Source organism: Vanessa cardui, chromosome 22 (assembly GCF_905220365.1).
Source record: "Vanessa cardui chromosome 22, ilVanCard2.1, whole genome shotgun sequence".
Lineage (NCBI taxonomy): Eukaryota > Metazoa > Arthropoda > Insecta > Lepidoptera > Nymphalidae > Vanessa > Vanessa cardui.
Window position 1 is genome coordinate 10,143,534 of NC_061144.1, and position 24,431 is coordinate 10,167,964.

The following is a 24,431-nucleotide window of genomic DNA, read 5'->3' on the forward strand; positions in this document are numbered from 1 at the left end:
ACAATTATTTAAGTTGTAATGAGGTACTTTATTTTGATATCGCCTTGGGTTAACAATTTCTACTAAATAGTGTTTGTCTTCAAAATTTAATTGACTTGGACCGCATCGATCAATCTTCGTGTCTCCAACCTACGTGACAAGGGCGAAATAATTTGTACCTTATTGGCAGAACCAAAAATCATTAATGGAAGAATTGTGTTACAGTGTAAAATAAAACAATGAATTCAGTAACTTACTCATATAATATATTTTTATATTTGAAAATTCTTGATACAATTTACAATTTCGGACTTAATTTTTAATAATTTTAAAACAAAAATACAAGGATTTACTAATGAAAGCTATGTATGTATTGTATTGAAATATGATTTATAATTATGTCTATATATCATATAAATCCATAAATAACTAAGATAAAATAAGATAAAATAAGACCTGCGATCCGAAATATTTAATGAAAGTGTGATCACCAATCATCTCATCAGGGTGTTTGGAGATCACACGTTTGAAATGGTATTTATCAGTGGAGGTTATCCAGTATTATTCAAATAGGTCAGTCCTAAATATTTTAACAAATTATACGTGTAACGAATACTTAAAATTGCGTGTAAAAACATTTATCACGTTTCGAAGCACGGCGTAATAAAGACAACGTATATGTATTACTATGTGCGGCAGAAAGAGAGAGCAAATACGCAGCTTACTGCTACTACGTAGTTGTGTAAACGAAATGGATAATTAAAAAAATATAATTTTCAGTCAATGTGTATATAAAAAGAAACCTTTTATTAATTGTAATAAGATTCATATTTCAATACAACACGTGAAAAACGTTCATCAGAGGCGGTAATGATACAGTGCTTATTTCCAGCGAAATTAATATTTATTATAAATGGCAGTTCATCGATATGAAAGATTTCTTATATTTACTTTAAACAGATCTACGCTTAATTTCAGATACACGTTTAATTAAGGATCAATATCATGATAATCATAATATTTAAGAAAGATGCAGCGGGACTTACAAATCACGAAACTAAACGCATGGCAACACTAGCGCTAATGTACTAGTACGTAGTTTTTTTTTATAACCTTCTAGCTTAGTCGCGCATTTGAGGGCGTAGCGTTAAGGATCTCGTGTCATTCCCGCTAGGATCTTTCTTGCAGGTCCAATCCCATATGTATTATATTCGACAGCTATACCTGATACCAGTTATAGAACGAGACAGCAATAAGGTTTATGTTGCTGTCTCCTTTGTGCAAAAAAGCGAATAACATTTCTATCGTGGTGTTGTTTTGGTTAATTAAATATTATTCATTGAAGGCGATTTTAATAATCGAATTGTACATAATTACATAATAGCTCCGTTGATCATCGATGTGATATACATGTGAAACACTAATTAATATATTTGAGCTATCAGCGTTTTTATAAGCTGAGCTAATTTAGTTGATTCGTATATATTTTTAAAGCCTTCTTTAGCGAAACAAGATTCAATAAAAACTAAATAGTAGACATCTAAAAATTGACAACAAACATCACTATATAATACTGTCAATCTTTATTTAAAATACGCGTCAAATAACTAAAATACGTGCATAAGTCGTTTTGTTGGCAACACCGCGCGTAACCATGGCAACGAGGCGAATGTTCCCGCGCTTGAAATGAATGCGCAGTCAGCGCCATCTTGATTCTAGTTATTTGGCGCGGGCTGTACTAAATTCATTGAACGATTATATTTATAATAAACAATCGAATATTTCTAACTAAATGGTCGACAACTTTACTATCTCCCATTCCATGAACGGGTAACAAACACACAATACAACTATATAGATATATACAATAGTTTTAAGCTGTATCGATATTGCTTTTAATCAGATGTGTCATATAAGTATATTTTTTTAATTATAGATTATAAATATTTTAATTTATTTTTTCAATTGCGCTATTCGACTAACTTTTTAAAGCTGCGAGTCGATTGTGGAGCGAATCGATTATAATAAAATAAGGCTCTCGATATAACCGACCCAACGCATTGTATTTAATAATTTCGCTAAATTTTTTATATATTTTTCACGTCACTGTATTTTTTATACATTTGGCATATTTTTTTTTTATATTTTCCTATACATTGAATGCATAACTAGTACTTGTGCAATTTTCTTACATTCTGTTAAGCGTAGCGATTATGCTTAATTTATTTACATTTTAACTATGATTAATATAGTACAAAACATTTTTACTAAATATTTTGTTTCTTATACATAAATAAATTTAATCTATCATTTGAAATAATTTACATCTTTCATTAGAGCTCGAATTTAAGTACGGTTTGAGAATTCAAAATGAAAGTAAAATACAGACAAAAAATCTTTCAAAATACAAAAATAAAAAAGTATGTTAATTTCTTCATAGAATTGATTTTGCTAAAATTGCTGTTAAGAGTGTAGAATATGTTATTTAAACTTATTGGCCTATTTAAAACCTTTATACAACTTTAAGAAAATCGATTCTTATGTTATTCGATTTATAACTTTATAATCGAATAAATATACATTTTATTTATTTAAGTGATCATATTTCTTATAGTGCTATCACGACTAGAAACTATTTCGTGCTCACAACGACATACAATCCATTTCATGTGCATATAGCACATACTAGGTTACCGTCGATATTTAAAAAAAAATGATTTTAGGGAAACTAAAACATATTTTTGTTTTAAATAAAAAAAATTATAAGCATCAAATATTTCTCTAAAAAATCGCACGAAAAATATTGAAATGTACATAAGATCTTTTTCAGTCTAAACTTTTTACATATTAGAATAAAACCCGTTTCGAGACGCAAATAGCCTTTTCACTGAAAGTCACACATCATAGTCTCTCATTCTAAAATGTCCTAACTTAGTCTTCACATGTCTTGCAACACTGCTCCTTATAGCGCCTGAGAGCGCACAAGTTCATTGCGCGAACGTTTTCGCAAAACCTCGACATGTCTCTGCAAACGCCATCTGTTGGAGGAAATTATTACCTACATTATATACAAGTCATATCAGAGTGCAATATATTACCAAATGTGAAGATCAAGCGTTTGACCGTTGCCTTGTCTGATGTTAAGCATCAACTCAGTCTACAATATAGCACGCTTGCATAGAAGATACCTGTTAACTCTAGATTTAATCCTATCGGATAATTCAGACTCAAGCAAAGAATTCAACCGTTTAGCAGTGCTAATGATAAAAGTGAATTCGAAGTACATGCGCGGTTGTGACCCGATACAACTGCGGTCGAACTGCAACTGGTCTTTGTGTTAGTATAATAGAAAATCGGCTAAATGATTTGCAACAAAGTGAATATTCACTACCTCCATGTTTAATGAAACACATTACGAAGTTATTTACATTGAAATAATAATATATACATGTATATCCATAGCCTAGGTGTACGGGAACCCACCTTTAGCACAGTGTTCGTCTGAGCAAGGTCTGACGACGGCGGGGCGGGCGCGCGTGCACGCAGCCGCGCGGCGCTCACGGCGCTCTCGGCCCGCGCGCGTCGCTCCGCTCGCGCGCCACACGCAGCGTAGTACGCGGTGTTGCAAGCCTTGGCCGCACGGACCCTTGCACTGTTGTAGGGAAAAAATTGAAGTAGAGAAATTCATTATCAATTTTTTAAAACATGGGTCTCTTTTTTATTAGACCATATTATGCTTGCGTAATAATAAAATGAAAATATAGTTACTAGTTACAAATCGAGGCTTCACATATACAATAAGGGTCAATATTTTAATACTTAACACAAATTTTAGATTGAAGATCAAATATAAAATAAAAAAGTCTTGTCTGGTTTCGACTATTTATTCATGTTTTCTCTGATATCTAACACAAATCTAATATCTAATATACTGATGTTTTTGTCTGTCTGTGTCTTCAGTGTTCAATAAATTCATTTAAAATTTTCTAGAAGTGTTTTTTGATGAAAATTATATATTTACCTTACTCCAAGGCCCCACAGCCCAAACTGGCTTACAAGATTGGGCTTCTCTCTTAGTCTTTTCAGGTTGTTGACTGTACACACAATCTGAATCGAGAAGTAGCGTTCCGTTGTCAGAAACACACTCAACGCGTCGTCGAACGATAGCTAGGATTAAAGAAAATTATTAAGAAAGCTGTCAGTTCATAATGATGATTTTGCATGTCAGAATTTTTGGAACAATTTTCCAAAAAAATCTGATGTCGGTGTTAGTGAATTAAGTTCAAGTGAACACTTCTATCATTTATCAAGTTCAAACTAATCTTGAAATGAAACAGAAAGAGTTATGAAATTCTTACCACTTCCAGAAGCCATGCATCGGACTGCTGACCAAGGCCCAGTTCTCCATGAAGCACAGCTATTACTGGCGCAATCACGTAACACGGTCGGCGGTGTCAGTCCTCTCGACAGACATTCATCAATTTCGACTGTAGTTGTTTGATTAGGTAATTTGTGCTGTTTGTAATAAAGAAATTAATTAATTAAAGTTGTCTAATACAGTAATCATGTCAAAGAAAATATTCTCAACTTTTTCTTGATCGATATAATTGTTTTTGGTTGGGCTTGTGGTGATTTTACATATAAGTGAAATACTATGAAATAATTGAGATATTTGGGGGCAATATTATTATTAACATTAAGAACTAAATCAATAAAATTTTAGATTTTATTTAAAAATAACTTCAGTACTAATTATAAGCGCGATTATATAACGAAGACAAAAATGCTAGTAAAATTAATAATTAAAAAACGGTTCCTAATTAAAATCTATAACATTCTGCATGAAATAGAAATGAATTAAATCTAATAAGGTAATGGTATTTTAGAAATAAAATAAAACAAATACCATGCAAAATCTACCACAGATAAAAAAGTAAACTAGATTGACCAGAGAAGAACCAGAATTATTTACTATTTTTAATTTAATTAAAACTATGTTCGTTATACCGTTCACCATATCATTAATTCTAAAAGCTTAAGTTTCAAATGAATACTCGATGTTAATGAAAAATTTCAATCATAAGTAATAATTGAATTCAGCGTAAAATTAAATTCATATTCATGTAATATTGGAAAAGTTTCTCTGCTCTTAGTTAAATAGTTTCAGTGAGTTTCTTCGGTTGGAAATTTCCTTTCATTAAATTCAAATCTGTATTAGCTTTGAATAACAAGCAAAATTGTAAATGAGAAATACAAGTATTTTTCTTACATGTTTTAAAATAACATCAGCATTAATTACTTAAAGAGTATAAAAAAACTTGGGTATATGTGGGTCAAATTAAGCGACACAAAGGATATAATTTTATATGGCAAACTATGAGAAACAAAAACTCTGTCCAAAATTACTTGATACTTACATGGCAAACAGCACCTCTTATTTGGTGACCAACTTGGCCACAGGGAGCATTGCATGAAGACCAATCAGTGGTCTTCCATGTGTACTCATTTATGTCGAATGCTGTAAACCTATGAGTAAAAAGGAAATTGTAAGCTCGATATGTCAAATGTTCTTGTGTAAGAGTTAAGTAGAAGTAACTCACTTGGTAACTGATTCTGTTGTAGTTTCCACTAAGTCGCCGATGTTTTGTTTTACACTTTCAACTCTTGCTTCTTCAACAGAATTTCTATTATAGTCCTCATTGACTATAATTATATCAGAATCGTCATCTTCTGGAAAGACTATTTGTTTATCTTCAAGGTTGACAACTTGCACTTGGGATGGCGTTCCATAATTTTGATACATTATAATCGGGTCCACCATTCTCTGACCCCTCGAATTTCCAATGGTCTGAAAATTCCAAAACATCTGAACATATCAATGAAAAATGTTCTTGGACTTCTAAATAGGCGCTATGAGAACACATAAAAAGTCAAACCAATTTGAAAACCACAATTTAAGATTTAAACATTAGTCATAAAAACGATGAATTGGCTAAAATATTAGAATATGATGAAACCCAAATTTTATCAAACCCTTCTGACGTAAGAGTTAGTCATGAAGCCCATATGTTTGGTTACATTCTGTAAATGGGTAACCAATATCATAATGAAATAGTACCACCAAAGATATTTATTTTAAGAAAAATCTTTTTCGTATTATACATGCCATGGAAAACTAAACGTAAATTCTAGTCCAATAGAACCTAAAATCCCATGAGCCATGCTCTATTCTGGTAACGGCTCACCTGTAGTTGCATTACAAGGTAATGCAGACACGGCAATAGCCTGGACGCACCGCTTCGTTTTGGTGGAAGCATCTGAGATGATACAGCAGTCTTCTTTAAATATCCGAATAGCAGCGTGTGAGAAAATTTACGTTAATTTAAATTTTGGTTACGAAATTGCTACAATTTTCCACGATTTAGCTCTTTAATATCAGTGTACGAAAGATTAATTTTGTATGTGTAGTTTTTTTTCCAATTTTGAAACATCTCATAGTATGTTTTCGTTACTATTCATGAGATATGGTCCACTAGGTAAACGATTGAAACAATTAATATTTAATAAGTTAATGTAGAGTAATTGCAAACGTAACATACCATGTGTAATGAACCGATTTAATATATGATATCAAATCGTACATATCTAAACAGTTTCCTTAGCACGTATTGTTATATAAATTATATATACTTGACCTTTAAATAAAAAGTAATTTTATTCTTTATATTATTCTATATATTTAAAGGCCATACTATTCTTCTCTTATCAGAAATTTAAGTGCCGCTTTAATGCTTCATAAGTCTGGCCTGAATAAAACCAGTGACTTGTATAGGTGTCTATAATACAATGATTTGCTATCTACTGTAATTCAGCTAAGTTCAACAATAAAAGGGGCACAGTAAACTTTATAGCTGACTTTATAGCTATAATAAAATTATTATTGAATGTATATTATACTAGTGGGCAATAAAGAACGTTACGGACGAGGTTATTTCAAGGCCGAAAAGCGATTTTCATCTTTGTCGCATTGTAAATGAAAAGAATTGTTGTTAAATTTCACGACCTTATTTGTAAAGGTCATTGAACTTAATTAACAATGTATAGTTTTATTTATTTCGAGAAAATTCGACTAAGAAAAAGGTATACTTTGAATTTAATTATTAAATATAACATTATCTTTGTTCACTAATACTTTTAGTTAAAGAAGTTTCATAATTATATGCATACTAATCTAGATCTTAGACTAGACTAGCTTAGTCGGATTTAAAGGGTAAAAAAGTATTTATAACAGTATTTAGAATGTTAATGTGACGCATTAAATTGTATTTAGTTCTGATAAGATATTCAGTATTCACGAATAGTCTGAAAATGTCCATAAACTTACACTTTGCAATAATATTCCTTCAATAATTTTAGACTTTCTAATGGATCGTTTACACGCAACTCTGTTACGCAGTTAGTTTGCGCATTTAAGCGCGTATTTCCGTTCGTTGGTTATATAATATATATGACGATTTGTTTCTAAATCGCGTAAATGTAACATTAATAAAGTTGATACACTAAAAATAGCCAGCATTTTTTTTTAATTCCATGATCATACTGTCAATTAAAATGTTTACGCAGTTTTGTTCACTGGTATGGTGCTGTAATGCGCAAACGTTTGCACAACTAAGCGCGTTACGAGCGTGTAACTGGCCTTTATGAATTCTTGTACTTTATATTCCGTACTCGTAAAAGAGATATACTATTTTCATTATTTCTCAGCGGACGACTTAGAATATTTTATACCAATAAATTTTATAGTTATGATTTTTATTGTACAATATTTATTACTATATTCATAAATTGCTTGTGATGGTACCGTTAATATTATTTATCTTTGTCATTCTGTTTATATGTTTTAAGTTATAGAGAACATTTTGATTCGATATAAAATGTTAACAAAGAGAATCTATTCCAAAAATATTTTGTATTTGTAACGGGAACAAACAGGATATCAGTCCCAAACCAAAAAAAAAAAAAACAAATTGTCGTACATTCTTTTCAATGGTTCGATAAATGATCAGTTTTTGTGTGTATATAATATTTATTTTAAGAAAAATCTTTTTCGTATTATACATTACAAATAATTACCGCGATAATATTTTTGTTGTTAGTAAACAAAAACATATTCTATAATATTAGTGAATACAATATCTACGAATTTTAAATATATTATTAGTGTTGCATAAACAACCAAATTTTTGTTGTTCTTTATTATAAATTGACTATTGGTACCAATGAAATTGTGCGTGTTAGAATTCAACAGTAAAATATGTAGTTGTAGTCTAAGTTACTCAATATTAAATCAGCTATCTGCCAGTGAAAGTCGCATTAAAATCGGTACAGGCATTCTAGAGATTAGCCTGACCGTGTATACATACATATTTAAACCGTTTAAACCATTTTTTTAAATGCATATGCATTTAGTAAGTATGCGGTTACTTTAATATTACAAACAGATACTTCAATTTTATTACATGTATAGATCATAATTCTTATACGAATATATTTTTGATAATTGGTATACTTTGATTAGTTTTATTGTTATTTATTAATTTGACCTGATTACAGTACTCAACATCGATATTCTTTGCATAATACATATTCTGTTGTTAAGGATTCTGTGTTATACACATATTAAAGCCTTCTTACCTCATTTTCATCGTAGATATCTCGGGCTTGTGAATTGTAGCTTGGTGAGGCTTTCGTGCTTGTGGTACCAGCGCTGCCGTATAGTGCGTCTCGAACCTTATCTATTTTGCCTGATAATTTAAAGAAAACAACAGTCAAAACGTGTACACTGTATTTATATTAAATAGTTTCTTGAACGCAATTAATATTAATCAGTAAAATAAAATATTCGTCTGACACAATTTTAGTCAAGACAGCCAATTTAAAGCCAGCGATCTATTGGCTTTTCTTTGAAATGATTTCAGGAGATACCATCTCAATATATCTTACGAGCTCGTCCAGCTCATCCTTTACTTCTACAGTCTGATAGCACGATAATTTGAAAGGGGACGGTATAACCTCATTAGTGCTTTGGAAATCACGTAAACCCATTCCCTAAATGCCTGAATCTCTAGACAAGGCGCTGTAGGATAGATTAACCTCTTCTTGCATCGACAATGCGCCACCAACATTGGGATCTAAGATGTCAGTCCCTTGTGTCTGTATTTATACTGACTAACTCACTCCTAAAACTTTGACGCAACAATACTGAGTACTGCTGTTTAGCGGTAGAACATGTAATGAGTGGATGGTACCTACCCAGAGGGACTTGCACAAAGCCCTACCACTATGTAAATATATTTCTCATATTTATATAGTATTAAAAAATGTAATCGTGTTTGCAACTTATTAATAGCACTTGCACGAGTATGGCAATCTTTAACACAAGTTATTCTTATAACATATGTACATATATACATATCATTTGACGACCTCCGTGGTCGAGTAGTGTGTACACCGGTTTTCATGGGTACACCACTCTGAGGTCCCGAGCTGAGGAGGTAGATTATCATTAGTTTTCTATGTTGTCTTGGGTCTGGGTGTTTGTGGTACAGTCGTTACTTCTGATTTCCATAACGCAAGTGCTTTAGCTACTTACATTGGGATCAAAGTAACGTATGTGATGTTGTCTCATATTTATTTATAGTTATACATATGTTATGATTACATCTGCTCTAAATGATATTTGTAAACTTTCCTAATTAAAGTTATATCTTGGCTTGACTAAACTACTAAATACATCAGCCTCATGTGAAATAAATTATTATTAATAATTATTATTATACATATATATTTACAGAATTTTTATATTTTGTTAAGGTTAAAACAGAAAAATGATACCAAAGGTTGCTACGTCCCTTGATATTGCGGAATATAAAATTTATCCTAACAAGCTCCTAATATAAAGTGCTCTTAATATTCAGGCCATTTTGTTCGCGAAATTATATTCAATATTAAAATATAATAAAAATGTTAAGCCGTTTTTGTTCTCCTACAGTAATGTAATGAAATATCGAAAGAAATGCGATTTTGTTTTAAATCCCGTAATGCAGTGAGGCAGTTCGCTTTTAGTATTCCATTTATTCATTTAAAACACGAACTAAGTCACCAAAAAGCAAATAAAACTGGACACATTCAACTAGTACAGAAGTGTTAATTCTATTCAAAGTTTTTAAAGAGAAGAGTCTTTGAAATTATATTATTACAATTTCAGATTACTAACAGATACACACAAAATAGCCAAAACAGTGAATAGGTAAATAAAATCTATAGATACTACTAATATTTCCTAAGTATGTTAATGATAGAGTATATGATAAGAGCATCTTAACCGATGATTGCGGGTTCAAACCCAGGCAAGCACTACTGATTCATGTGCTTAATTTGTCTTTATAATTCATCTCGTGCTCGGCGGTGAAGGAAAACATCGTGAGGAAACCTGCATGTGACAAATTTCATAGAGGTTCTGCCACATGTGTTTTCCACCAACCCGCATTGGAACAGCGTGGTGGAATATGTTCCAAAACCTTCTCCTCAAAGGGAGAGGAGGCCTTTAGCCCAGCAGTGGGAATTTACAGGCTGTTGTTGTTGTTGTTGATGGTAATGATATGGTTTGGATGAATTCTTATAACAACGCAGAAGTTTGTGCGTGCACAGTGGTGCCTTCTATATTCTCTCTCATCATCTGATTGGACGGCTTATCTCACATGACCGAACTGTATTATACAAATGAGTTAGCTATTGTAATTACATACTTAAAAAAACATACATCGTAAAAAACTGAGAGAAAGCCGGTGTAACCTGACTATAATATATATAAGTTCTTAAGTTTTCTGAAAATTTAGATTTTTTAAAAAATCAATTTTTTTAAAAAATATTCATTTTTATTGTACTACTTCCAGAGTGCTCGTTTTACAATTCAACAACAACAACAAATTCGTTTCATATTGATTTACCTTTCTGACGATTTTTATAGCTTTTCTTCTGATCTGGAGGGCGTTGTTCATGCGACTGGTCATCAGATCTTCCTCCTATCATGGCTCGATACCGACCATCAGCTCTGCTGTCAAAAAGGGTCAAATTAATACATAAATAATTAAAGTGGTTTCAACAGTTCTCTGAGATAATAAATTGCTGAAAATCTGAACATTCTATAAACTATGTACTTTAAATAGAATAAAGTTATTTGAATGTAGAATAAATTCTTTATTTAAAAAATCAACATTTACGTTGTAACAATATACATTGTATTCCATATTTAAAATTTAAAGTAAAACAAATATGTAAAATTTTGATATATTTTTTTAATACATTGAGAGTGAAATTTTAAGGTTGAATATCAATGTCTAAAAAGTTTGTTACGCAAAGAGGTTTTAATTATATCACTTAGACTGATACTCGTGTCATTTTTATATGATTATACCTATCAGACAGTGGTGACGATGGTTCATCCAAGGCTTTATGCCTCTCGATTTCTTCACTCGACGGAAACTCTCCAGGTCTCGGTTTGACAAGTAACGTTAAATTAGCACTTGATCTGCCCGCCACGCATGTGTAGACTCCGTGGTCTCGGAGAGAAAGAGATGTAATGCGAAGAGCACCCTGTGATAGAAAGAGAGAGATTTAATCTTTTGCTTATGTCATACTGCTTTTTTTTGTAATATATTATTACCGGCCAGATATAAGCATGTTTTTTTAAATACTATATTAATAAATTATAACAATATAAAAAATAACACTAAAAAACCAATTCAAGCTGTATATTATATGTACATTTATTTGTGTGTACTTCGGCGATCTAATAAATAAATAATAAATATATTGGGCAATATCACATACATTACTCCCAAATCCCAATGTAAGTAGCTAAAGCACTTGTGTTTTGGAAAATCAGAACTAACGACGTTACAAACACCCAGGCCCAAGGTAACATATCTAATGAACTTTTTCTACATCTACTCGTCCGGGAATCGAACCCAGGATCTCGGAGTGGCGTACCGCACTCGAGCATAGGGATCGTCAAACATAGATATAAACCTAAATGATTTCACTCGAACAGTTGTTCCTATTCTATAATGTCCTTGCAAATCCAACCACCGGCTTAGTACTCGTTCACATTTATTAAAATAGTTCCAAAAAGGCTTTTACGAAGTTAATTAATTCATTTGAACAATAGTTCGTAAAAGCTTTGTACGTAGTATGAGTGTTTATATTTAGTTTGAGAAAATTTATAATTAAATAAAAGCGGAAATTGCCTTTCTAGTGACGTGCATAGAGAATTAAATAAAACTTTTTTTAATTGGTTTAAGCTAAGGTCGTTTATATTAAATATGATATCGGGAAAAAGTGTGTAAAATATAAAAGTTACTTTTTTTTATAAGGGCTGTATTAACCAAGTATTAATTAATTATAGTATGTCTATATTTTTAGTTTTTAATTTAAAAAAAGAATTTCGATAATTTCAAAAACCAATTTTTGGATTATCAGTATACATCTCTCCACCAATTTTCGTGGCAATCGGTGCAGACACGGCGGAGAACGAGCCAGGACAGACTGACAGACATGACGAAACTATAAGGGTTCCTAGTAGACTACGGAACCCTGAAAAGGACGAAAGTGTAGCCAATTTTCATCCCACCCATGCAGGTTTTATTGAAGGTGTGTTTCTGCGAGCAGGAGTGTAATTATAAACCAAAATTGATTGAAATCCTGATGTGCCATATCAGTTTATGTATCTTAAAATTGGACGTAGCTTACGTTTAAATTAAATAACTACTTTACTGACCCGATACCTATTGGTAAGTGGACACGTGAATCTTAATCGATGAAAGCGTTTTCGAAGTCAAGTATAACACTATGTTTTCATGTCCTCACCTCAAGTAAAATCCCTTAATCATAACCCTTATTTCTCAAATGTACTATTTCGGCGCTTAAGCCTTTTTTATTTCTATCCAATGTTGATGCAAATAATTGGTTTTAAGAAAACAAACTTAACGATAAAATATCGCACTACAAAAGAACTAACACAAACGAACCAAATTTACTATAGTGTGCGTGACAACTACGCTTAACATTTACCAAACGTCATAGTATTTTATTAGTGTGCGTGTAAATTTTTTTGAACCCGTTTCGTGACGTCTTATCTAAACATACATATAAATAATATAATCGTGTGTGTATAATTAATAAAAAATATTTTCAATAAGGTGTACTGCAGAATAGTATAGCGGAATTAGATGTAACCTTACCTAGCAGTAAATTATTTTACAGACGATTTATGTATTAACCAACCATATTAAGATCTACAACTAAGTAGTAGATAGGCTTTATCAATAATTTAGCTTAAGGACCATGAGATATATCATGTCAACTACTATAATCGATTATGGCAATAAGCCGGCAATAAGTGATATTAGATGACAGGGCTTTCTAGTGACGATACCCAGCACGCCACACGAGACGATACAATCTTAACGACGTATCGATAATCGATAATTAGGGAGGTGACAAAATTGGTAACGAAGTTAAGGCAATTTACTTAAACCTTCTACGATACTCAAAACATTGTGAATTATTAATATGTTTTGGTACAAAGTAAATAGTGATATCTTAAATACATAAAATATTAATCGAGTGAAAATATTTTCTATTACACTTAGGACATTTTTAATTTCTAATTTGTTGAAATAGATAAGACGAATTACAATTGTGTTATATGTTATGATATCACTTTTACACATTTCATAGGATTTGTTAAGTGATGTAAGTGTAATAAAGGCTCAGGTGTGGGGCCTAAATTTATTGTCATACGATTTAGGGTCAGTGCTAGAAAAAAGTTCAGAAACAAATGTTAACAATTATATAAAACCTTTTTTCTTTTTCGTGTAATCTAGCTTAGTAAATCACTTGGTCATGTTAGTAAGAGGCCTTCTCTTACACACCCTGGCACACCGTACCTTCTAATCCTATGATATTATCTACGCAACTGGATTTGCTATTAGCTACTATATTAAGCATATACACTTCTTTCGTGTTAGTAGTAACATGCGTTAAATATAGGAAGTGGGCATTAGTCGACCGTAACTAAAAGCTAGAAATACTTTTAAACTGTGACAAAATTTATCGTGAAATTTTTTTGCTGGGGTAATTTATAGGCAGTTGTTGCCAACTGCGAACCATTTCTTATCCTGGGGCAGTTGACAAAAACCTTTGGTCCTATCGACAGGTTGAATGAATTAGTTTGGGGTTCGGCCAGTTTACAGTTTTGGGTATGAATTTCGGACACCGAACTGTTTATATTCGTTACTATTATGAGAATATAGTTTACGTGATCTAAGGTATTAAGATTATGTTATCTGTATCGATAAAGTACTAGAAGACATGAGATAACTGTATTTAGAATAACTATAGTTTATAAACGCTTTCTATTATATTTATGAGAATGTAATGAATAATTAAATTTTTTTTCTCAAGATTTTGTATTTTATTTTTCAAATGTGTTGTCCGTTTGGTGTTTTTTTCGTATTATAAGAATTTAAGATTTTTTTAATTCCAGACCAAGTCGCTTTTATTTCCAGACAGCATCACCATCTAGTTTTATGCACGGAGCGTGTGAAACGTCAAGAATTATTTTTACGATTAATACAGTTGTGTAATTTTTTTTTAAATAGCTCACTTGAATACAGTATATTTCTATTCTAATTAGGATATATCTTTTCAAACTTTGAATGAACAATTTGAATTTATAAATACAAAATAACTAAATTTAATAGAGGTGTCAACTCAGATTTGAACTCGCAATTTCCATTAACATCCACGAGTCCGACGCGATAACTTTGACTGTTGTAAACAAAAAATATTATTATTATTAGAAACAGCGAAAAAATAATCTTACCTTTTTAGATATCTTATATTTCTTCGACTTCGTAATAATTTGATGGTCCTTCGCCCACTGGATTTTCGTCCTATTGTATCCCTTCACCGGACATTTGATTTTTACTTGCGTTCCATAAAATATTGTCGCTGATCCCCCAACTTTTACGGTCACCTGCAGATAACAATATTACATGAGAAAAAAATGCCATTTGATTATTGTAATCTTTCAAGTAGTAGTTAATGTTATATTACCAAAATTACTAAACGGTTTATATCGTAATCAGTAATCAGGCGAATGGCTTGTTTAATGGAAATTACTTTTTTTATTAAGTAAATACCATAACATAATGTCATCAACCTTGGTAATTCTGATCAAATCATCAATACATAGATATTATTAATAGTTAACATGATAATATAATGTGAGTGTCAAATTGTGTCTATGTTATAAAAAATTAAACTTAAGAAAATAATAGCTGTGATGTAAGAGTAGATTCTTCTCCCTTCTGATGAAAGGGTTTGGATCTTATTCCACCATGGTTATTTGTTGCTGGTTAGCGGATATACATGTGACTATATTTTATAGAAATTGGATAGATGCAGGTTTCCTCACGATGATTTCCACCAAGCACGAGATGAATTACAAACACAAATTAAATTTATTGCATACAATGCTTTGTTGCTGAGTTGATGCTGAGCTTGTCGATTTTTTTTTGCCTAAAGCATGTGTCTTTCTGATAAAAATGTACTAGATATGTGTCTTTCATACATAAGGAAGTGTAAAGTTTCTATGTTATATGTAAAATTAATTTTGATTTTATTAATAAATTGCTATCAATAATAATTTTGATATTTATATTTCTTTGGCGTGTTTTGAAAAATGACGATTGTGTTTTTTTTAAATTTATTACGAGTAAAGTCTTTGCTTATAACGTACCTTCTTTTTCTTAGGATCGTGCTGTATATACGAGGAATTCGCCAAAGATATTTCTGGAGATGACGTATCCAATAAACAAGGTCGGCTGTTGCACGACTTGGTGGTAGCTGGTCGTGGCGAGTTGCACTGGGATGCTGGACGTTCCACCACGTGAGATTGCGCCATGATTTGTTTACATACAACCTGATATAAAAATGTAGTTAAACAAATTGACAGTATTTTTTCATTATACTCCCTTGATTTTTTATTGAGCCATTCATAATCGCTTAATCTTAAAAATACTACTTGTTACCCCTGATTTCGGTCACGTTTTAGGGATGTTAGTTGTCATGCGCCAAGAAAGTAGCCTGTGTCGTTTCGTGGAGTTCATGATTGCTTTATACCAAATTTCATCAAATTCGGTTCAGGTTTTTGTCGTTAAAGAGCAACAGACAGACAGACAGTGTTAATTTCACATTTATAATATTAGTTTAGATTATTTATTTATTTAAGACTACAAACAGTCACTACACTACTATACTGCTTCTATTGAGCAGTATAGTTGTAATAATAATAATAACTTAAAACCTTATATTTTGGAACATGTTCCAAGTAATTTAAATTAAATTCTAAGACAATAGAGGTAGTCTCTGGCAACGATAATAACTATACTTGTGAAAAATTAGTCATTAAAGAAGCCAAAAAAAATAATAAGAAAATAGTTAACAATACAATTGTAAATCTGGTGCACCAAAATATTCAAGGAATGTTAGGGAAAGACTTAGAAATTGAATTATTTTTGACCTGTAATGGCATTGATATTTTGTGTGTAACTGAACATTGGCTTCAAAATTATCAGGTTATGTTTAACTTTAGTGGGCACCAGATTGCTAGTCTGTTCAGTAGAAATAAAGCTATACGTGGTGGCTCTTTAATACTTATGAGTAAAAATATTAAATATAAAGAACGTAAAGATATTGTGAGCCTTTCTATTGAGCAAACTATTGAAATAGCCTGTGCAGAGCTTGAGCGTGTCATTGTTGTATGCGTATACAGGCCCCCTAGTGGATTATATGAATTATTTGAAAATATGTTGGACAATGTTTTATCGAAATTATCTGGATCTAATAAAGAAATTATTGTTTGTGGAGATTTTAATATAAATTTATTGCATAATTCAACCACAAGTATTAGATTCAGATCTTTGTTAAGTTCATATAATCTGGTAAATCTGTTCTTAGAGCCAACTAGAATAACAAATTCCACAGCAACTTGCATAGATAATATATTTGCTACATACCATCCACAACACAAAATTATTATTAATAACTTAAGTTCAGATCATTGTGGACAACAAGCGTTATTTAATTTTCATGTTAAAAAAGTAAGTACTTCTGAAAAGATAATGTTTGTTCCTTTGACCACAAGTCGTATTGAGAAGTTTAGAAGTAATATTATGGCTAATCTCCCTCACCTATCTTTTAGTGACAATCCCAATGTCTTGTATAACAATTTATTCAAATTAATTAGAAACAATTTTAAATCCATATTCACTTCTAAAACAGTTAATACAAAAAACTTTTTAAAATTCAATGATTGGGCGACTATTGGAATTCATAAAAGTAGGCAACGAATGTATGAGCTTTACAATGAAAGGACATACAATCATAGTGCCACTTTTGCCAATTATGTAAGTAACTATTCAAAATTATTTAAAAAAGTGTGCTTTTTGGCAAAATCTTTAACTATAAAAAATAAAATTAAGAATGCACATGACAAGATAAAAATGACCTGGAAAATTATTAATTGTGAAACTGGTAGAGTTGGCAGTTGCAACTCCGAATTGAGCCTGAATTATAATAGTAAAGTAGTAAATAGTCAAAAGGAAGTTGCTACAGTTTTTGAAAAATTTTTTGCTCACATACCAGTTTTCACAACTAAGTTACTTATTTCTTCTCCTGATGTTGCCGAGTCATTGATGAAAGAAAATGTAAGAGCTTGCAATTCTAACTTTAATTTTACCCTTGTAAACCCCAACGACATAATACGCGCCTTTAAGTCATTAGACATCAAGAAAACGGCTGATTTATGGGGTATTTCTCTAAAGGTGATAAATTCGATTATTGATGTGATTGCACCTTATCTTGCTTTAATATTCAATAGTTGTGTCCAACGTGGTATATTTCCTGACCTGATGAAACATAGTAAAGTCATTCCAATATTTAAATCTGGTAGTTCTTCAGATCCCAACAACTATAGGCCAATTTCAATTCTACCTACCCTGAGCAAAATATTTGAGAAAATAATTCTAAATCAATTATTAGAACACTTTAACAAACATAATCTGCTTCATAGTAAACAATTTGGCTTCACGAGGGGTCGCTCGACTACAGACGCTGGTATCGAGCTTATTAAGAATATCTATGAAGCCTGGGAAGAGTCACGGGATGCCTTAGGGATTTTCTGTGACTTATCCAAAGCTTTTGATTGTGTTCAACATGAGACTCTGGTCAGGAAACTTTATCACTATGGAATTAGAGAATGTGCGCTCGACCTTCTGACTTCCTATCTTAACAATAGAATTCAGAGGGTTGACGTTAAAGGAAAAAGGTCTCCTGGGGTCTCAGTTGGTATGGGGGTCCCTCAGGGATCAATTCTTGGACCTTTTCTGTTTCTCACATATATAAATGACTTGCCCTTTCTTGTTGGGAACAAACATGATATAGTATTGTTTGCTGATGACACCTCCTTAGTTTTTAAAATTAATAGAAAACAGGTACAGTACGACGACGTAAACAATGCTATAGCTGATATAGTACATTGGTTTAGCGTAAATAATCTTAAACTAAATAATAATAAAACTAAAATTGTGAAATTTAGTACGCCAAATGTACAAAATGTAAAAGCCGATGTACTCATCAATGGGGAATCGATGGATCCAATTGATTCTGCTGAGTTTCTTGGCCTTACTGTTGATGCCAAGTTGCAATGGGGCCCTCATATTGACGGATTGGCGAGTAGACTGAGTTCTGCGGCATTCGCGGTCAAAAAAATTAGATTATGTACCGATGTTGATACGGCTCGCTTAGTATATTTCAGCTACTTTCATAGTATAATGTCATACGGTATTGTGCTGTGGGGCAATGCAGCCGCTATCCATACCATATTTGTGCTACAGAAGAGGGCTATTCGCGCAATCTACAACCTAGGAGCTAAAGAATCGTTAAGGAATAAATTTAAAGAAATCAAGATATTGACTGTTGCTTCTCAATATATATTCTCTAATGTTATGTATGTACGAAAAAATATTAATGATTTCATGAGAAAATGTTGTGAAATGTTTGAAATGTGGTTAGAACGAGTACATCTTAACCGATGATTGCGGGTTCAAACCCAGGCAAGCACCGCTGATTCATGTGCTTAATTTGTCTTTATAATTTATCTCGTGCTTAGCGGTGAAGGAAAACATCGTGAGGAAACCTGCATGTGATAAATTTCATAGAAATTCTACCACATGTGTATTCCACCAACCCGCAATGGAACAGCGTGGTGGAATATGTTCCAAACCTTCTCCTCAAAGGGAGAGGATGTCTTTAGCCCAGCAGTGGGAATTTAAAGGCTGTTGTTGTTGTTTGTTGTTGTTGTATGTGAAAGTAGATTTGACTGTCTGTTACTATTTCAAACTCCTGAATCCAATATCATTTTTTATGAAGTAAGCTTGAATTTCAAGAAACGGCTTTATGTGCCTAATACCTGGCGACGTACCATTAAAACGTGAACCAAGTCGCGGGTAACAATTACTCGTACTCTTGTTATCAATATGGTAAACTGGTGGTACCTCGGTATTCAAACACAATATATGCAGTGTTATACATGCATTTCTATAGATTTATATGTATTTTTTTAATAAAAATAGTCACCTATCGTTATTCTAATAAGGAGTGCAAAGCTGAAATTGTTTATCAGAAGATATTTGATCTTTACATTGTTCAGAGATCTGTTGAGTACCATAACAAAGACACTATGTATCGTTTCGAAATGTTTACAGGCTTCGAATGAACTTGTATTTGTAGCTTAATTGTTTGATATTGTGAGCCTAGACCGTCTTCGCAAATCATGGGTATTTTTAATGATATTATTTATAAAATCATCGAGCAGATCTTTATAAGGAGGAAAGTTCAATGCTCGACTTTAAGCTTCTTTGGTAATGATTTTTTTTATGCTATAGGTTGATGAAAGGACATATGGACCACCTGATGGCAAGTGACGCCCATAGACAATGGTGCTGTAAGAAATATAAACCATTCCTCATAGCGCCAATGCGCCACCGACCTTGTGAACTAAGATGTTATGTCCCTTGTGCCTATCTCACTGGCTCACTCACCGTTCTAACCGGAACACAACAACATTGAGTACTATTGTTTGGCTGTACACAGGCGAGCTTGCACAAAGCCCTACCACGAAGTAAAATTGGTTTAGTTTCGTTACCATAGCATCCAAGTTATTTAATGCTGATGATATTGATAAGGGCATTTAAAAAAAGAAGATCTTATGATCTTCCACGTGATGTGATGATGTGATACCACTGTATTGTACATACCTCTCTCTGCTTCATCCCACCACCACAAGTCTTAGAGCACTTCGACCACTCAGCAGCGTGCCATCGAACGGGACAGTCGAGGACGTTACAGTATTGTCTGTCTGGTGGCGGTGGTTGTGGACACATACTGTTTGGCACGACCACCGTGTTGGTACCACCTCGGGTTACCTGATAAGATAGAGACGCTATATTTTTTCATTCATTTACTACAGATAATTACTAGAATATTCGCAATGTTATCAAATATATTTTCGATTAGTTTGAACTAATTACTTTAATTATGTTTCTTAAAGAATATCTAAAATTATTTGCACGACAGATAATGCATCAATATAAGATAAAGTACGCACGCAAATAGTGAGTAAGTAAGGCAGGAATATAAATAGTATTTTTCACTATTTAATCCAAATATATCACTTTTTATGCAAAGTACTCGATATGTGAAAAAAAAAAAAATTAGATTTATACATCTTTTAGATTTATTTAGATTTATATATCACAACAAATTAGCTTAAAACACTTTATATTTCAAGTGTACTCCACGTTATTCAGATTCGATTCGAATCAAAATAAAACAACAAAACGTAAGATGAAAACGCAACTCGCTAGAGATTTTCCAACTTACCTCGTGAATGCATGTGACTTCTCGAGTCTGAATACCGATTCCACACGACTTGGTGCATTGAGAAAACTCCGTGTAATTCCACCTGCAAAGATACTTATGTATACTTAAACGCTTCCAGACAGTGGATTTGACATTGATGTACTCTGAATGATTTATTTTATATTGTATATTATAAATTATATTGTGAATTCGACGACTTGATTTCATGAAAATCATAGATAGAATCATGATTTAAATAGAATGATTATAAAAAAAAACTAGCTATAACGGATTTGAATAGCGTATATTAATTATTTTTAACATCCCGACGTTTCGAGCACTTTACATCGTTCGTGGTCACGGGTAGAACACCACTAATATACGCGATTCAAATCCGTTATTGCTAGTTTTATTTCAATGTGTAATCGCGAAAATTTAAGACAACATTATTAGAATGATTATAATCTATTTTAATTTACTTTTAATTTCTGTTTAAATTCCTATATATCAGCGGACTTTGATTAGTTAAATTGTCAGTCGTAATAAGAATCGTGATGGACCAATAGTTGGAACTTAGAACACGTGAATTATAATGGAATATAACGGGTTCAAATCCAGAAAAGGAGTACTTAATTAATTTGTACTTTAAATTTATTTTATGCTCGATTTGTAGTATCTCTTGGGAATGCCAGCTGTGGTCGAAATCAGTCAGGACATAATGATTACTTGACAAGCATGGCCTGTTATTATATCATGCTGGTACACTTTGTGTTTTATAAGGTTATTTATTACATACCCCAATGTAGTATATAATTATTAAAATATTATTGTGCTGTAAAATTGAGAGGTTACTTAAATTATGCCCATATAAGTGATACCTTATTTTAGTTAATAAGGTATACGAAATACAAAAGGTGGATTGTCTAAATATTCGCATCGTATATACAGTTAGACGCTATAAGACGTGTAGTATATATGTATACGTGTAGACGCTATAATACAGTTTCACTTGTAGTTGTAACAAGCTGACTCTATAATAAAAGCATACCTTTATATATCGATTAAAAACCGAAAAAAATTAAAATTTGCCCATATTGACTCAAAATTGAAACGCGTTTATTTTTCCATTTTTTTAAATGTAAAACAAATAATGACTATCATTACATAGTATAAAAAAGTCGCTTACCGCTGTCTGTCTATGTATGTTTAGATCTTTAAAATTACGCAACGGATTTTGATGCGGTTTTTTTTTAATAGATAGACTTTTTCGAGAAGATTTTTCTTTAATACATGGACAATATAGTAAAAAAACTAGAAAAATCTGTAGTATACTATTACATGATATGATATTTATTTATATCAGAATTGCACCCGTGTAAAGCCCGGTCGCTAGATTATTATATACTATTTCGAAATGTAAATACAATCAAATAAAGAACACTATTATGTAAGGTACAATTTACAGACGATATATTTCAGACTTATATATTAAACCGTAACAGTAGTTTTAACGCAATGCACTGGTTAAACACTATTCCAGGGAGCTTTATATGTAATTTAATGTTATTTCCACGAACGCGAAATACAAGGAGACGAGTAAATTTCAATCTTATCGCGATATAAATAGAGTTTTAAATTAAATAAAATTTACAGTGGTCTGATACACTAACATAATGCAGTGTAAACGTGTTAAAATATAAATTGAGCTAGTTACCGTTACTATAGGGTAATGTATTAAAAATAAACAACTGCCTTTTGACACGTGAAATATGACGTCTGTGGAACGACTTTCGTTGTTTAAGACTCTTGTTTTGATCTCTGTTAAAGATTAAATATTCGTTATAGTTTATTTTGTTGTTCACGATGTGTTTGTCATAGCGTCGAATATTTTATATAAGGTCTCTAGGTTAAAGTTTTCATTTTGATGTAACATGTGCCAGATATATAAAATATATTTAGTAAAAGGTTTTAGGGAAATGTTACAATCCAGTTATGTGGCTTTACTAACACGAAAGGAACGATTGTTTTTATTTAATTACTTTTTGAATTTTTTTTATAAATTCATATATAATATCTTTCATTATTACTGGATTTTATTGTAATTTTCTTTGTGTACATTGTACCCTTATCCTTAAAAGAATCACAAAATTATTTACCGAAATTTTTCTTTGGTGTGCAAGCTTTTGCGATTTACAAAGGTATGCCATTATTATTGAAAAAACACTTAAAGTCATTTGCATGTTGCATTTTTCAACCAAAGTAAAGCAATATTACGATTCAATGGTATGTATATAAGGCCTTACCGAGGTGGGCACGGGTGATCGTTACAGGTTCGCACACGGTTCTCCGGTTTCGTGTGTGGATCACACATGTAGGGTGACGCGTTCTTGCCATCTTCATCTCTTACGCATTGTATGATGAGTTCCTGTAGAAAAAATATAGATAAATTATTATATTGTTTTGTATTGGAACTTCAGTTTGTGACTGTGCGAGTGTCATTGTTACTGAAATGAAATAAAATGTTATTTCTGGATAAAAGGTTCAATAGATTCAGTTTTACCCACTCAGAGGTGGAGTATCGTCAAATCTGGATTTTGTAGCGGATGTCTACACCCTTATAGGGTGTAGACATCCGCTACAAAATCCAGATTTGATCATCATCACATCACATCACATCACATCACATCACATCATCATTAGACATCCGCCAATTTCAAGTTTGTAGGTGTTACAGTTTCTGAGATTCCGTAATTTATCAGTTATATATTTAGAAGATTTTTCATATAGAACGGATTGGCGGAAAAGAAGAGGGCCATCTGATTGTAAGTGGTCACCACTGCTATAGACCTTGTCTACCTATTTATTATTCCTTACATAGCTAAAACCCACCAACCTTGGGAACTAAGATATTATGTCCTTTATGCTTGGAATTATACTAATTCACCCTTCAAATTGGAATACAGCAATGACTGAGTATTATCTACTCAGGCCTATATAGTCCTACCACTAAATAATGTCGTTTTAGTCTCCAAGGCTTATAAAATTAATTCTGAATTTGTTTTCAAGTTGATAATTTGTGTGATATTATCATATCTATCTTTACAAATGTAGATACATGAAAACTTGTCAAAACAAATTGTATACACAATAATCGTTGTTATTTATCGATATGAATAAAAAGAAATATAATTATAACTTAATCTTGGTTTATTTTACCTGAACTCCACTTAAACATGATGCGCTACAGCTGGTATATCCCTTCTCTTTCCAAGAATAGGACTTCCCAGGTGAACCAGGAGCCACTCGAATGTTACTTGAAGTACCGAAGACTAGTGATCTGCTGGAGTGATAATCTTCTCTTTACCAATTATTTTTTGATGACAATACACATATATTAGTATATA

General features: G+C 32.1%; 1 protein-coding gene across 6 annotated transcripts in view; it reads right to left on the reverse strand.

Moving 5' to 3' along the window:
• Positions 1–374: 374 nt before the first annotated feature.
• LOC124539275 (protein madd-4) overlaps positions 375–24,431 on the reverse strand; it is a 446,643-nt gene continuing 422,586 nt past the window's right edge. The window contains exons 16-31 of one of the 6 annotated variants that reach the window (XM_047116602.1): positions 24,244–24,364; positions 23,331–23,452; positions 21,049–21,130; positions 20,424–20,591; positions 15,845–16,027; positions 14,927–15,079; positions 11,456–11,634; positions 10,989–11,095; positions 8,674–8,783; positions 6,225–6,317; positions 5,580–5,845; positions 5,397–5,505; positions 4,338–4,494; positions 4,001–4,146; positions 3,463–3,631; positions 375–3,017 (exon numbers count right to left, since the gene is read on the reverse strand). In XM_047116602.1, coding sequence (XP_046972558.1) covers positions 2,911–3,017; positions 3,463–3,631; positions 4,001–4,146; positions 4,338–4,494; positions 5,397–5,505; positions 5,580–5,845; positions 6,225–6,317; positions 8,674–8,783; positions 10,989–11,095; positions 11,456–11,634; positions 14,927–15,079; positions 15,845–16,027; positions 20,424–20,591; positions 21,049–21,130; positions 23,331–23,452; positions 24,244–24,364 — 2,272 coding nt within the window. In that variant the 3' untranslated portion in view covers positions 375–2,910. Of the gene's footprint in view, positions 3,018–3,462; positions 3,632–4,000; positions 4,147–4,337; positions 4,495–5,396; positions 5,506–5,579; positions 5,846–6,224; positions 6,318–8,673; positions 8,784–10,988; positions 11,096–11,455; positions 11,635–14,926; positions 15,080–15,844; positions 16,028–20,423; positions 20,592–21,048; positions 21,131–23,330; positions 23,453–24,243; positions 24,368–24,431 lie in introns of all 6 variants that reach the window. The other 5 variants (XM_047116603.1, XM_047116600.1, XM_047116601.1 and 2 more) reach the window with 5 other exon arrangements.